The sequence below is a fragment of the Arachis hypogaea genome, chromosome 2 (assembly GCF_003086295.3).
Source record: "Arachis hypogaea cultivar Tifrunner chromosome 2, arahy.Tifrunner.gnm2.J5K5, whole genome shotgun sequence".
NCBI classification, from domain to species: domain Eukaryota; kingdom Viridiplantae; phylum Streptophyta; class Magnoliopsida; order Fabales; family Fabaceae; genus Arachis; species Arachis hypogaea.
This window is the reverse complement of record NC_092037.1, coordinates 10101896-10118350: the sequence shown is the minus strand read 5'-3', so window position 1 is coordinate 10118350 and position 16455 is coordinate 10101896. Positions and strand designations below refer to the sequence as shown.

The following is a 16455-nucleotide window of genomic DNA, read 5'->3' as shown; positions in this document are numbered from 1 at the left end:
AAGGTTATGTCGCACCAAATTTATTTCCCAATAAGGGAGATTGATAAAAATGCTCCTCTTTCTCCATGTATTTTTTATCACTCCACTAACATCTTCACCAAGCTTACCAAGGAAAAAATTTATGCCTCTAGTTTGATTCAAAATTGATGACCCTAATATTGGATCAGGCGCAACTCTTGATTCCTTAGTCCCATCGAAAGACCTTGCATCATTTCGATATTTATGATTAGAGTTCAAGAAGCTTCGATGACCCATGTAGCAATACTTTTAACTTTTTGTGAGCCTTATAGAATGAGTGTTATATTGCAAGAAGGGCAAGCAAATTCTCCATAAGTGCACCAACCAGATAAGTTACCATATGCTGGAAAATCATTTATTATCCACATGAGCGCTGCTTTCATATTAAATGTCTTCTTATCAAAGGCATGATAGGTTTCTACCCCAACATCCCATAATTCCTAACTCTTCTATCAAAGGTTGCAAGAAAACATCAATATTATTTCCAGGCGCTGTTGGTCTAGGAATGAGTAACGAAAAAATAAAAAACTCTTGCTTTAGCACAGCCACGGTGAAAGGTTATATGGCATTAAAATCACTGGCCATGTGCTATGTTTACTTTACATTTTACTATATGGATTAAATCCATTAGCAGCTAATCCTAAATGAACATTGCGAGGATCTTTAGAAGATTCTTCATGAGAATTGTCAAAATTTTTTCACGCTTCAGAATCTGCAGGATTTCGCAAAGTCCCATCTTTATTGCGTTCGTCATGATGCCATCTCATCAATTTAGAAGTTTTTGAAGACATAAACAGTCTCTGCAACCTTGACTTAAGAAGAAAATACCTTAGAACCTTAGCAGGAATTTTTTTAATTGTTTTTCCACCTAGAAGCTCTACAAATTGAGCATTCGTTGATGTTCTTATTAGCCAATTCATTTCTAAAAAGCATACAATCGTTGGGACAAGCATAGATCATTTTATACTTCAAGCACAATCCCTTGACCATCATTTTAGTATTATAATAAGAACTAGGTAACTTCTCACCATCGGGTAATACTTCCTTTAATAATCCTAGCAATGCATTAAAAGACTCATTGCTCCATTTGAATAATTGTTTTAGATGGTAAAGTTGCAATAGAAAAGAAAGCTTGCTGAATTTCTTGTATCCAATATAATTCTTCATCTGCATCTTTTAGTAACTTGTCAAATATTTCCACTTCTGAATGAGATTCATTTTTTGACGTATGTTTGGCTCCTCCAAATTTGGCTCCTCATCATCAGTTTCTAAAGGGTCATTATCTATGCTTTGAGTAAAACCATTATAAACATCCTCTATCATTCCTACCATATCATCATCCCTAAAAGTTTTTTCTATACAATTAGTTTCTTCAATAGGGGTAGGTGAGTTTAATAATTTTTCATGACAAAACCAAGTGTCATATGATGGTATAATACCATTAACCACAAGGTGATCATAGGCCATTGTCCGATCCACTAAATAGTGTAACACACATTTCTTACAGGGACAAGCAATTGATTCTCCATTATTATGATGAAAGGCATGATTTAAAAACTTTTCTAATTCCTCTGATACTCTTCACTAATTCTATCACATTGCATCCATCTTCTATTTCTAGAATTGTCTATGATCCTTCTATAGATATTTTATATCCTAATTAAAATGAATAAATTAAAAATATATAAGCATCAAACATCAAAGGCTGGGAAATAAGGTAACTAATCTCTAACAAAGGTAAATAAAAAAGTTAGTTAATTATTACTGACTTTAAAATTAGCAAAAATCTGAATTGAGACTGCTTAACTTTGGCATAAGCTGTAGGTACAATAGCTGGTTTTTCTTTTTATTTAAGTTGGGGATTTTTTCCTCTTTTATACCTTCCACCACCCTGTTCTGAAACAATGCAATACAATAATGTTGTAAGATTTTTTCTAATGTTAAAAATTTGAAGATACAGGACCTGGTGCCAGAATGCATATAATTTGCGATGTGTTCTCTTAATCAAGACCCAGTTTGCTGCACGAAAATAAAATTCAGTAGGAGAAGCTATGAATTGACTAAGCTATAGCGTAGCGTATGTAATGTCAGACTGGGTAGTAGTAAGGTAGAGGAGGTGGCCAACTAGACGACAATAAATTAAAGGATCAGAAAGCAAAGGACTATTGTCCTAATACAATTTTGTAGAACTGTCTATGAAATCCCACAAACCAGAATCTTTTAATAAATCAACACAGCACTTTTTTGAGATAAATAAATTTCTTGAGTAGAATGAGCCATTTCAATATTCAAAAAATATTTAAGAATATTCAAATCTTTAATTTTAAAATACTGATTTAAAATAGGTTTAATGGCAGCTCTCTCAGAAATAGAGTTGTTTGTAAAAATGATATCATTAACATACACCAATAAGATAAAAATTTCAGCACCAATAAATTTGACAAAAAAAATTATAATCAAAGAGAGTGCTAGTATCCACAAGAAGTAAAAATTTGGATAATTTTTTATACCACATACAATTTGATTGTTGTAACATACAGTAATTTCAACTGTTTACAATATTGATTTGGATTACTAGATTTAGGAAACAAGGTCATATATATATCTTCAGATAAATTTTTGTATAAAAAAGTATCGTTAACATTTAACTGATGAATTAGCTATCTCTTTATTGAAACTGACTTTATTACTGAAAAAAAATCTCTAAAAAATCTACCATTTCTATTTGAGTGAATTATTTTATTATAAGACGAGTCTCATAACATTCCACATAACTATCAAAGCGATGCTTGATCTGATATACCTATCTATAATCAATGGGTTTTATATTAAGAAAACAATCTAATAGTAGATCAAGTTTGATTCAAATTCAGAACAATTTCAAATTTTATAGCATAACGCCAATAAGAGTATTTATTAGTGTCCTGAAAAAATTTTGGCTCAATTTTAGAATGCTTGGATTAAAAAAAAAAAAAAACATAGGAAGAATAAGATTACTATCCCAATGAGGATTTCTAGAATAGTATCCAACCGAAGGAGTAGTGTAATCATTCTTTTCAATTTTATTCGATGTTAATGGAATAGTCCATTGGAGGTTATTGTTTGTTGAACCTTTTAAATCATCAACCTCTGCAATATATTTTGGAAATTGTTTTAGGGAATAAAAGAGAAATTTGTCATGAACTCATGATCAATATACAATCTTTAAAATTTTAAATTAAACATAAAAAACTTTAAAATATCAAGAAAGTCTATGATGGAGAATTCTTTTTGTCCAATGGAAATTTTTTTTAAACCAATCTTACTTTATGTGCAATAAAATTCAATTACTACTTAGTTATTTATATAAAATATATTAAAAATGTGTAAATCATCACATGTAAAAATATATAAATATATATTGATTGATTTAATGGTTAATTCTTTTGTGTACGTATAATATCTTTTATTATTAATCAAATATCGTATTGGTTACATGTGAAATTAAAATGTTTTAAATTATCAAGTATAAAAAGTATTAATTTTATGTATGATTAATTGTATGATGAAATCAACTTCATGTATGGATTCTTTAACTTAACAACAATTTTAAGATATGTGTCCAGTTTAGTTTGTTATCCAGTATGAAAATTTCGTTCATAGTATCATTATTTGTTTAGCTACTCTTTTAAATAAATTGTTAGTTCTTGTTAGATTAATGGGTTTTTTTTTCGAATAAAATTAAGATATTACTCTCAAAAGCATTAACTAATCTCTTTTCATTTATGATATAAGCATATTTTAACTAATATAAAATAACGTAAAAAGATTATTTTATTACATCTAATTTATTTTCAATTGAACTTTTAAACTTAGACCTCTAATTTTACCATTTAATCCGATTCTCAAAACCTTAAAAATAAGAATGGTGACCATTGTTCAATGTGGCATTTAACCCTCATCATCAGTTGATTAAGGGTTCCAATAAGCTTACCACTATATCACAACTAAATGGATTTAGTCCTTGTTTAATTTTATGTGATTTTAATCCAAAAATAAAAAGTAAGTACTTAATTAATTCTAAGTTAATCTGTATATAAGACGAAAACAGTTCATTTTTAAAATAGTTTTATAGGATTCCAAAACTTATTTAATCATTTACTGAATATATTATAATTCAAAAGTAAATAGCTTCTACTTATTATAATCAAATTATTTAAAATAACATCTTTTAACAAAATTTTATTCTAAAATACATAAAACCATTAAACAATGCAACTAACATTTTACGTTACGCCATTAACAAAAATGAAAGATTGAAATTTTGTACCATTTGAGTGAAAGAAACAAAGAGAAGACTCACCGTTAGAATTCACGAGCTAAGACACTAGAAGAGATGAAGAATGCAAAAAGAAGACTTTGAAGATAAAATTTTGATGTAATTATTTCAAACAGATTAAGGGCTTATTTGGATGAGTTTCTAGAAAAAATATTTTTTGGTTATCTTTTTTTAAAAAATCTTATGAAAAAGTAAAAAATTTTTAAATATCTCATACAAAAAGATCTTTTTATTTATCAATTATATTTGAATATAATAATATAAAAGTACTTTTTTGTTTATTTATTACATGAAAAACATATTTTTTTAAAGAAAAATATCATTTAAAAAAAATGTAAATTACAACTTTTCAAAAAAAAATATTTTTCTAGTGTTTTTACTTTTTCTACTAAAAATTTGCCAAATACACTAAAAAATAAAAAATATCTTTTATTAAAAAAAGATCATTTTTTATCAAAATAATGATGCACATACAAGCACTAAAAAAATAAGACCTTTTTATTTGAAAATTTAGTAATTTAGGTATTGACAAAAGTATTTGAAAAATCAAAATGATAAAAACCAAATATAAGCATTATACTAAGGGAATGAATACTCAAGTGTGAGAAGAATTACATTACAAGCTACCACTTTGTTCTCATTTCCAAATCCCATTGTACACCCTCTTCCATAACTCAAAACTCGAGTATCCCTAGGCTATATATCTTGCATCACTCTTTCTCGACCCACATGAGCCATTGATCTTATTTCTAACCAAGGAAAGCTCAATCATCAAGATAACCAAGCTTATCACATATCCTAGCATAACATAGTTCATATTTGTTAATCACTTTTCCATATCCAAGCATAGTTCAAATCACAATTGTTAACCCCATCAAGATTTCCACATGAACCAGCAAAATCAACACAAAGGACCATCTATTCCTCAACCCAAGTTTGAAGAGGTGCAAGATGAAAATTTCAGATGGAAATTTTCTTACAGGGGTGTAATATGACAAGTTGTACCATTTCAACTTCAAATCAATTCAGTCATTCTAAATTCATAGATGAGTCTACATTCATAGAAATCTTCATCCTCAAATTTCCCCTATCGTTGGGATAAGAACCTAGCTCAAGAACTGAACAAAATTAGGAAAGAACCTTCTCTATATGAATGATTCATAAAACCAGTAACAATCTAAGCGGTTCCACAACAAATGGCAAGTGGACATCAAACTACCTTAACAGATATATCTTGATGCGCCAATCCTTTATTTCGAAGTCACATTCAGGAGGGGAAAAATATACATTGGAACATTATTTCTAAAGAGAAAGGCCCTAAGGGAACATGTCCTGCTAGAACTTGGCATGTCTATGACTATGCTTTAGAAATATAAAAATAGCAAAGCTGGCTGCACCACAGGAAGCATAATCAAATTTTGATTTAGGGTCTCTTTCTACTCCTTATATCTACCTGTAAAGTACTTCACCCTCATAACATTTTTCAGATGCTTTTAGAGGAAAAAACCCCTACCCTGATGGTAATGCTGGGAAGAAAATGATCCAAAATTACTTTATTTAACTTAACACTTCTAATTTCATGCATATAACATCCATAATTACAGACTTATTACCTCTAATAGTACTCAATTATTTCAATGGTAATTAAGAAATGCAAGATAAAGTAAGCAGTAGTTAAGAAATGCAAAATAAGGTAACTTTCGGTTGTTTTGAACTGATTTTCTATTGTCTCCCAAACACTTGGTACATCAGATGGCTAATTGAATAGGCTTACAAAACCAGGCAACCATATTTTCGGATGCAAAGTTGCACACACCTAACACGGCGACACAGTCAGAAACACATGGCAACAAGTACACAATAGAAACTGGACCAACAATAAATATATAATACCATTATTCCAATGTTAGAACAGAAAAGAAAATGACATGGTTGATTGATTGATTCCCTTGATCAACGTGCACAGCTGAGCTGCCATAATTGTTAACTAACCACTAACTAATTCTGTTTTGGCTACTAACTAATTGATCCTTTTCAGTTCAGTTTTGATTAAATAACAGCTTGCTCCCTACCAGGAGTTATGCTGTGCTTGCTTTGCTACTCAAATCCAAGCTTACCACCTCAAATGCCAGGTCAAAATTTTTCATTTCATGAACTATCATCACAATCATAAAACATGTAAAAAAATAAAAATATTAAAAAAAACACATAGCAGCCCTGCATAGTGCCAGAATCACTTCTCAAATTATCAGTCAATAATTTTATTAAGCACAACAATAATTCATCAACAAAATTCACTATCCTACCTTGCAGCTCTACCATCCCTCATGTTGCTCCAAGGGAACTTAGCAGCACCATCACGATCCTCATCACGGTGCCTACGGCTTGAACCACGAACCCTACGGGCCATCCCGCGGTCCCAAAAGAGCGTGTGACCACGATACCCACGGGGTGCCGCCTCAGACGATCCGGCCCGGTCACCTTCAAGCCAATGTCTCTTCCTCTCTTCCTCTTCTTCGTCCTCAACAACGCTTGACACGTTCTTCTTGTTCATCCGCTTCCTGGCATCTTCAACCATTTTGAGCGGGAAAAGATTCATGTCAATTGAAAGAGGGGTCTTGAGAGTGACGTAAGCCTTCTTGTAATCGGGTTTTGCGAAGAGGAGGCCACCACGCTTCTTCTTCTTCCCTTCCATGTTTAGGGTTTGAACCCTCTCGACTTCGAAGCCGTAGACGGACTCGAGTACGCGCTTGATCTCGATCTTGGTGGCGGATGGGATTGTCTTGAGTGCGATTTCTTGGATGTTGGTGAAGCTCGTTGGCAGTAGCAGCTTTATTGGAAGGTTCGCAAACTGCACCACCCTTCTAGCCAACCTGCTTCCCATGGTGAAAGGGGTTTTCTTCTTCTTCTCGATTTGATTCTCTGTATCTGTTGTCTGAGACAGTGTTCCCCTTTTTCTGTTGCTTAAACCCTAGCAAGCTCTGTTGTATATATAATTTCAAATATTTAAATTCAATAATTTCTAAACTAATAAAATTCAAAATTTCACAATTTCACATAATAAATTATCCATAATTTAATATTAAAAGTCCACAATCAAACCAGCCTCTTCGTCTTGTGATGCAGCTGAAAGGAACTCAATCCTTTGAAAGATTGTGTGATATTAATATCTTCTTTCTTTACAAAACTGGACAAAAGGGGTTATCTCAGATCTTATATTTGGGGTTCAGAGACATTTTTTTAATAAAAAAGAACAAAACACAAAAACATCTTTAACAACCCCCCACAACAATAATATTATTAGAGCTTATGATATTTCATGGTGTGCTTCTCATCACATATAGAATATGCCACTACTCACTCTTTTTGTGTCCTTAGTGACAGAAAAATGCATCAACATGTTCACACTTCACACCTCACACACAAACATGTATTACATATAAGTAGTATTAAGTAGTTTAGGAACAAATCTACTTCATAATTCATCTTCAATTTTTCTCTCTTGTTATAAGAAAAAGTCCTTAATAACTGTGAATCAAAACCAGAACCACACAGCAATTTGGGTGTTTTGACCAGAAAGTCAAGACAACACAAGTACACAACACAGTTTCTTCTACCTGTATGCATTCATTGGAGCGAAAAAACAAACAGAATGAAAGCAACGCAAAAGGTTTAGTTTCAGATAAATCAAAGCCACCTTTCTTTTTCTTATCTTTTCTCAGAAACATCTGAAACAGAACAGAAATCACCTGATGAGTTTGTTCCCAATTTCCAAAATTTAATGGAAAGAAAGAAAAAAAAATTTGACGTGCCTGAATAATTACAAAATGGTGAATGCTATAGTGCCTTTGAGATTGTCCCTAACTTACCAAAGGCCAAATAGATAATATTTAATAAATTTTAAATATTTTATTTTTTGTTTTAAACATTTTATTTTTTACCTTTAAAAACAAGTTAGGCAATTTAGGCACATAGAACTCACCTTACAAAATTACCTGACCAAAGACGAAATTCCAATCAAACAGAGGGGAAAAAAAGGAAAAAAAATAAAAAATATGATAAATCAACAATCTCCAGTCAAATTCTAACAAGAACTGTGATATGATAATGATGACAAAAAAATGGCAACCATTTAATTGAATTTGAAGCTACCTGATCAGTCAAAAACAAATAATCAAACTTGAAATTAAAAATAAATAATTAAAAAAAACCTTCGTGAGCTCGGAGGAATGGGAAGTGACGGCGATGGAGGAAGGGAAGTGAGCTCGGAGCCTCGGACAAAGAGCGAGAGAGAGAGAGAGCTCGGACAGAGAGAGACTGACAGAGAGATGTCGAAGGAACGACGACACGAGCTAGACGCAGACCTTCGTGCGACGGCAAGAAGAGAGCCGAGAGAGAGAGAGAGAGAGAGAGAGAGAGAGAGAGAGAGAGAGAGAGGTGGGGGTGGGGTGTGAGACTGAATGACTCTGTTTCGGGGGTGGCTGCGAGAGAGGTAGGGTTTTCCTATTTTTTTCTATAAAAACATTAAAACGGCACCGTTTTGTCTAATGGCCGAACCGGAAATCTTAAAAAAATAGCCGGTTCCGCCGATTAACTACAGTTCGACCGATTCTCAAACCAATTTTTTGCGCTGCACATTACCCGAACCGGCCAGATTTCCGATTAATCCGGTCGAATCAACAAATTCGGTTCAATTTTTAGAATATTACTAAAAAGCAGACTGATCATCAAACCACTCCAATTTAACCGTAATTCAACTAAAATAACAGTTTTATAATAAAATAATAAATTATATATAAACACACAAAAATATAATTATAATTTAATATAAATTTTAAAATAACATTCAAAATACAATATATCTAACTTCATAGTAACGAAACTTGTAACTAAGTCCTGGAAAGCATTTTTTGAATTGTAATTGAAACCAATAGATTACTACCCAAACCATTCAATTGCAAAAACTAGATCATTCTAGATATGCTTCGCTCAAATGTAATTTTTAGCCAAATTGGATTACATGACAGCTGAAGTAATTCTAGATATGCTTTCCTCAAATGTAATTTTTAGACATTTTTATCACTAATAAGATTGCGGAATTTATTTTTCAAACCATAGAACAAAATCAACAGCTGAAGGTAATTCATTACACAGTTGATCTACTACTTAAGTCACACATTTAAATACATCCAAGCCACATTAAGGGCTTGTTTGTTAACTTTGTTATGCGACTCCATTATCTCAATATCTCTGCATCTATCTTAAAACATTTATCAAACACTACTCAAGAGTTTATTCATTACTCTCACTCAATATAAGAAACATTTGGGCTAATAGAAAGATCCATTCTCAGATTCATCATGTCCTAAGAAACTTGACAAATGCTTCCATGTAATCATGGTGAAGCTTCAAATCTCCTACAACTTTAGCAACTTCTCTTGTCTTGATTCTGACCTTCTCTCTTTCCTCCAATACCATAGCTTCTCTAAGGCATTTGGCAGTGTCATCTCAACTAAACGAACCATCTTCATTATTTCTTTTCACTTCAATGGCAAGACCCTTATCAACCAAAGCCTTTGCATTAAGAGGTTGATCGACGTCTCTTAGCTCGGTCACGTTTTCTATGTAATCATCTTGATAGAACGCAATGGCCTCATTTCGCTGAAAAGCCACCGAAGACAGAAAATTCACCCATTCTCCTAGTGATGTTAGGACTTCTGGCGACGTTAGAGCTCTCAATGGACCGGGTGGTCCGAAGAACACAATAGTGGAAGCAGAGTAAACAGAGTAGTACATGAGTTTCACATGAAGCTCTTGTGCAATCTCTACAATCCATTGTGGATGAAAGTAAAAAATGATCCAATCTGGTTGCAACTTAGACACAAATTCCTTAACTGGATTTTGCATGTGATCCCATGCCAACTTCAGGTACTGAATTTTATCAAATGGAATGTCCACAGTAGCTTCACCACCAGAGAGATGTGATGACTCTATTTATGGTGGAAATGGAATTTCAATCAAATGTAGCAAATGAGATAAATCTGAATGTGGTTTTGGATGCCTTTGAATCTTCTTTGGCGTTGAAATGAAGGAGACATGAATTCCTGATTTGGCTATGGCTATATAGAGTTGGAAAAATGGAATCAAGTGGCCAAATGCAGACCATGGAAGCATCACCACATGATGAGTTGCATTCTCAGACATTTTTTTCCCTCTTTTTTTCTTGTATTTATCCTATGAGTTTTGATGGATATATATGTATATAGAAACAAAAAGATATATGCTAGATTTTCTTTCTGTGTATGAATATTCAAGCTTTATTATTAGGAATTGACCAATCAATTTCAAGGTACTATGTTGTCTCTTTTAGCTAGTAGAAGGTAAGTAAAATATTTGTACCTAATTAACTGTCAATAAAAACCACTTATTCTTCTTCTTTTAGAGAAATGTTTTGTTACACTTTCTTCTTCTTGTTTAGAGTGACACTAATATCTCAACTATCAATCTTGGAAATTTGCAATGCATATCCAAGTCATCCAATAAATATTTCTAAAACAATAGGGAAAAAAATGCAGTTACATCAAGGCAATGACACACATTTAATCTGTTCCAAAAATAATGTTTATCATCATACAACATAATAACTAATAATGTTGAACTTAGAGGTACAAATCCATCAAGCAGTTTATCAAAGACAAAAACACCATTTTATAATGGTTTTCTTTCCAAAAATCAAGCTATCATTTTATTTTGTTTCTATGTCAAAAAGAAAACAATTAAAATTATAGAGTAATGAAAAATATACCAACAACAAAAACTTTTCATTGATAGGTGTCACTCCAACTTTCTCCATCTTTTCTTTTGTTTTCTTTCCTGTTCATTCTAGTTTAGATACTAGCATGAAGCCAAAATCAGAAAACACAGCTTCTGGTTCACAACACATTAATCCAGCTTGCCACCTAAAATGAACTTAGAATTAAACAAAGATATAGAACCAATGTATAGGGTTAATCTTGATTTATGCACAAGCTACCTGCAAAAGATGGTAAAAACTGTAATTTTGATTCATTCATTTGTTTAATACATATAAAACAATTCTTAAATGTTGCATTAGGAAAAAAAAAGAGATATTCCATGTCTTCCAATTTTTATTTTGTTGTACTTCTTATCTTCCTTTTTAAATGCAATTTTATTAAAAAATATGAATGTTAATACTTAATAAGTATCACATATAGTAATTAATTAATTACTTTTCTCAGAGCAACAATGGATATCTCTCCAAGTACACCTACGAACTGAAAGATCCCCTGATAAATGAAAGAAAAAATTCAAATTTTCTTGTTGGTATTTCAGTTCAACTACTTAATGTTGCCTAAATAAAGTGAGGATTCCTTTTTTTTTTTGTATCATTAAGGAAAAGGAAATTTGTGCATGTATAAAATACCATAAGAAACATGAAGACTAGAGAAATTACCTACTTAGAAATCTCTATTCAGAAAATTTGTTCATCATCAACTTTAATGGTAAGGATGTGGGAAATTTTGGGCCAAAGTTGTTGATGCTTGTTCTTTAAGTGTTCTCCCAACAAAGGACAGTGTTTAATTTTAAATAGTGAGAGAGAAGGAGGCAGCTTTTCTCCTGTCATATTCTCCAGCTTTGGACACCATCCAATTTTTAATTTCTGGAGGGAGTTGAGGCAGAGAAGCTGGTTGCACTCCAATGTCTCGAGATCTGGAAACCAATACAGACGCAAAGTGATAAGGTAGGGAAGGTGAGGCAGAGAAGCTACCTCTGGGAATGACCTCACACCAACATAACCCTGAATGGTAAGATGAGTGAGGGTGTCGAAGTTGCCCATCGACGATAGACCCCTCAGTTGTTTGTTGACAATAAGCTGCTTCAAGTTAGGCGGCAAACCACCATCTGGCAGCCTACAAATTTTCCGGCTGTTGATAGAATCTAAATTTGGGAGAAGAGAATTCATGTCACTCGGCAATGCCTCCAACTTGTCACACAAGTTAACTTCGAAATGAGTCAAGTTGGGTTCAGCCAGTCCTTCTCCTGTAAATGACACAAATTTGGGGCATTGATGGATGGAGAGATGTTGAAGAGCAGTGTGTGGTGGCTGTGATATTGAAACTGATTCCAGATTCTCACACCCTGATATCTTGAGAGTCTTCAGATTTGGAAAGGCATCCAATGATAATGAGGACAGTGAATCACAGCTGGAGTGTATTTGTAGCTCTACCAAATCATACTTCTGCTGCTGTTGCTGTGGGAATTCCAGTTTTTCGCAATGCCAGATTGTCAGCTTTTGCAAAGATTTATGTAAACAGTTGCCAGGAAAGGATACAGCAAACGAACAATGTGAAATTCGTATTTCTTGTATGCAAGTTAGGCGGTTGATGCTAACTGCCTTAAATGCAGACTCCACCACAGTTTCACATCCCTTAATTGATAAAGTATCTCCCTTAAGTGACACCAATCGAGACCATCCTTCATGATCTTCTGATATATCTAGTTTGTGAACTTTAGAAGCATCCAACAAGGAAGAAACTATTCTCAAGAATAAGTGATTAAGCATATCTCCCTTTAGCATTGGACAGTTTGTTATTTGAAGGCTCTTGAGTTGAGGAAAAGTTTCTGAGTCAGATAAGTGCCACACCTCCCAACATGGCATACTCCAAAACTCCAATGTCTCGAGTGCAGGAAACGGTGCAATGGGAGAAGAATGATGATCTCCTTCATTCTTGTAAAACTCCATTCCAACACTCTTGAGCCTACCAAAACCTTCAATGCGCAAAGCCTTAAGAGATGGAAGCTGTCCAAGTGAAGGCAACATGCAACAATTGTTACAAGACTCCAAACATACACCAGTTATATTTTGGTATGAATAATGTCCAACCCAATTTGGAAATATTGTACCTCTGTATCCCTTGATTTTCAATATTTTCAATCCATTGTGTGGTTGCAAGGTGCCAAGTATATCTCTTTCAGTTTGTGTATTTGAAACCATATCATCACTCGAAGACCATTTCAACACTAAGCGGTCAATGTGCTTCTTATCCAATATCCTTGCACTCCTTGCTTGTCTGACATCCACAACATTCTCCAAATTCTTAATCCCAAATGATCCATGAATATTTAAAAGGCCTCCCAACTCTTGGATTCCATTGTCTTCATGCTTGCCCACAATAAAGTGGTGTAAAATGTGCAACTGTTTCAATTTGCTCATTCCTCCTGGCATTTCTTTTAAACAAGTTCTCCAAATACATAGATGTCGCAAATTAACAAGCCTATGCATGCCATTGGGTAACATAGTCAAACTAGAACACTCATCCAGCTTCAATGTTTGTAGATTGTACAGGTCACACAATGATTCTGGTAGCGTTTTAATACTTGTCTTGGAGAGATTCAAGTAACGCAAGTAAGTCAATTCGCCTATTGTATTAGGCAATACATCAAGTCCTTTGAATAAAGAAAATGACAAAACTCTCAAATATTTGAGCTTCGACATTAAGATAAATGTTACACCATCATTGTTGTCTAAATGAGAAAAGAAATTAATTCGCATGAATGTCCTCAAATATTCAATGGCACCAAAATTTTCTGAGATCAGATGACTCAAGCTTTCAAAGGACAAATGACGAGTCAAAGTAGTCATAGCTTCTACATTACCAAGCTCTAATCTACAATAGAAGTCTCCAGCAAGAAAAATTGCTAAGTCATGCAATAGGTCATGCATCTTATAAAAATGATCATGTTGTTTAAAAAAATGTCTGGATGCTAGTTCATCAAAGCACTCCCGACCAACTTCTTCTAAAGTTTCTCCTTTCTTCAATGGCCTTAAAAGATCTTCTGCTATCCACAACAAGATTAGTTCATCTTTGACAAATTCGTAATCTTTGGGATACAATGAACAATAAACAAAACAACGCTTTAAATAGGCAGGGAGCTGGAAGTAGCTTATTAACAATGCTGGAACAATTTTACTATTTTTCATAGAAAATTCCCAGATGTCACTTGTTAAAACAACATTCCATTCTTTAACATCCTCCTTTCCTCGCAACAAGCGCCCGAGTGTTTCTGCAGCTAATGGCAACCCCTTACACTTCTTGACAATTTTTCTACCAATTTCTTCTAGTGTTAAATTCTCGTTTGACTTTAGAAAACATGAATTATCTGCAAACACTAGCCAACAATAATCTTCCGACAGCTCATTGAGAAAGTAAGAGGGATAGGTTTGAACTACTGAGGCAACCTCTTTGATGCGAGTTGTTAGAAGCATTGTACTTCCCTTAGCCCCACCATGGAAAGGAGTTTTAAATTTCTTCCAGCTATCAGCATCATCGCTCCAGACGTCGTCTAGAACAATCAGAAACTTCTTCTCCGACAAGATTCTCTTCAATTCAAGTTGAAGCGAATTTAAACTCTGAAGAGTACAAGGACTTCTAGTAACTTCCTCTATGATTGTCTTTGTAATATCAGCAACATCAAATGTTTCAGAGATGCAAATCCATGCTTTCAGATCAAATCCCTCTATGACACTGTACACCCATTTAGCTAAGGTTGTTTTACCAACCCCACCCATGCCAACAATAGGGATCACAGATAACTGAGATTCACTGTTGTCACTTATTATTTTGAGTAAGGCTTGTTGATCATCCTCCCTGCCATATATATTCCCCTCCACCAGAGATGTGGATGCTCTCCATGCCAAGTTATTGTCCTTGGGAATCACTTTCAGACCAAGGAAATCCTTTTGTTTTTCAAGAAATTCTATCCTTCTAACCACCCCTTCCATCTTATCTACCATGTCCCTATCTGGGTTGAGGAAGCTAATGGGCCAGAAAGAACGTACCTCCTTTGGAGTGGCGGCTTTCATGAGGACAACGTTCAGCAAGTCATCAGCCATGTAAACAGCATCCCTCAGACAGTTGAGCCAATCCTTCACAGATGGGTTGTCCAGTTGCTTGTACTCAGCATCACCAACCAGAGCTTCAGCAGCATGCAGAGAAATCTTCAGCCTCTCAACCAAGTCAGAGCCGAGCTTCTTGCCCAAGATCAGGTTGACCGAATCTTTTGTAAGGAACCTGTCAAAAACAACGTTAATGAAGCCAGAAAGAAAAGCTCCACCAATAAGTGCACCAGCCATGATATGATCTCAACAACAACAGCCCAAAATGAATGGATTTTCAGAAAAGATAAGAGAACAAAGATTGCAGGGTAGTGAACAATAACACGGGAATTTTCTCAAACAAGTGTATAAGGAGGTGTGTATACTCTATACTGTTATAGTATCGGTCTCCGAAAATTCACTGCACTTTAAATCTTTTTTAATTGGTTTTGCTCTAAGTCTTCTTTTTTAATTCTTTCTTCGCAAGTTTTATGTTTCCGTGTTTTTGTGGATAACTGGATACTAATAATGCTAGAGTGAGACCCCTCCCGAAAAAGTAGATTATTTATACTATATAATATATTTTAATAAATATTATATTAAAATTATTTTAGAGAATATATTATAAATAAATTTTAAATTTATTTATTTTTTAAAAAAATATTGGTTATTTATATTAGTTATACAAAATCGTAGTTTTTTTTTGTTATTTGTATTAATGGCTACACTTTGTCTCTTCTTATAATTTTTCTGTTTGTAAATAATAAAAAAATAAATGAATAAGAATGAAAAACATATAAAAATGTTATATTAAATTTAAGAAATTTTTTACAATTAGTATAAGAGATTAAAAAATGAAGAGTAGTAAGAGCTTTAATATGTATAAATTGTAGAATTTGAATATTTGTAACTGAAATTTTTTATAATTATTATTATTATGACCATTTTTAATATATATTTATTACATTTAATTAGTACTTAATGTTTCAATTGAATAATAATAGATAAGATTTTTGTTTTAATTTTTTTAAAATATTTTACTAAATAATGATTGGTTGATTTTCATCTATCAATTTTGGGTATTAACTATTCCGGTTTGTCATTACCACTGCAAATCCTTCTATAACAAAGAGAATAAGACATGGTCAAAGAATGATAATTCATTCCAAGTAAATTGTAGAAGCAATACTGCACATTTGAAATAACAATTTGAAAAAGAGGA

At 33.2% G+C, this 16455-nt stretch overlaps 2 protein-coding genes across 4 annotated transcripts; both read right to left on the bottom strand.

The window, feature by feature from the left end:
* Nucleotides 1-6462: 6462 nt before the first annotated feature.
* Nucleotides 6463-8850, bottom strand: LOC112737064 (uncharacterized). The gene is made up of 2 exons (XM_025786809.3): nucleotides 8548-8850; nucleotides 6463-7317 (listed from the first exon to the last, which is right to left on the bottom strand). The coding sequence occupies exon 2, from the start codon at nucleotides 7218-7220 to the stop codon at nucleotides 6639-6641; it is 582 nt and encodes a 193-aa protein (XP_025642594.1). The 5' UTR covers nucleotides 7221-7317; nucleotides 8548-8850; the 3' UTR covers nucleotides 6463-6638.
* Nucleotides 8851-10911: 2061 nt separating this feature from the next.
* LOC112737054 (putative disease resistance RPP13-like protein 1) lies at nucleotides 10912-15663 on the bottom strand. 3 transcript variants are annotated; one of them, XM_025786788.3, is made up of 2 exons: nucleotides 11811-15663; nucleotides 10912-11295 (listed from the first exon to the last, which is right to left on the bottom strand). In XM_025786788.3, the coding sequence occupies exon 1, from the start codon at nucleotides 15489-15491 to the stop codon at nucleotides 11829-11831; it is 3663 nt and encodes a 1220-aa protein (XP_025642573.1). In that variant the 5' UTR covers nucleotides 15492-15663; the 3' UTR covers nucleotides 10912-11295; nucleotides 11811-11828. The 3 variants fall into 3 exon arrangements, with proteins under 3 accessions (XP_025642573.1, XP_025642563.1, XP_072070922.1); XM_025786778.3 differs by having other exon boundaries at nucleotides 10912-11369; nucleotides 11811-15656; XM_072214821.1 differs by having other exon boundaries at nucleotides 11815-15656.
* Nucleotides 15664-16455: the final 792 nt, after the last annotated feature.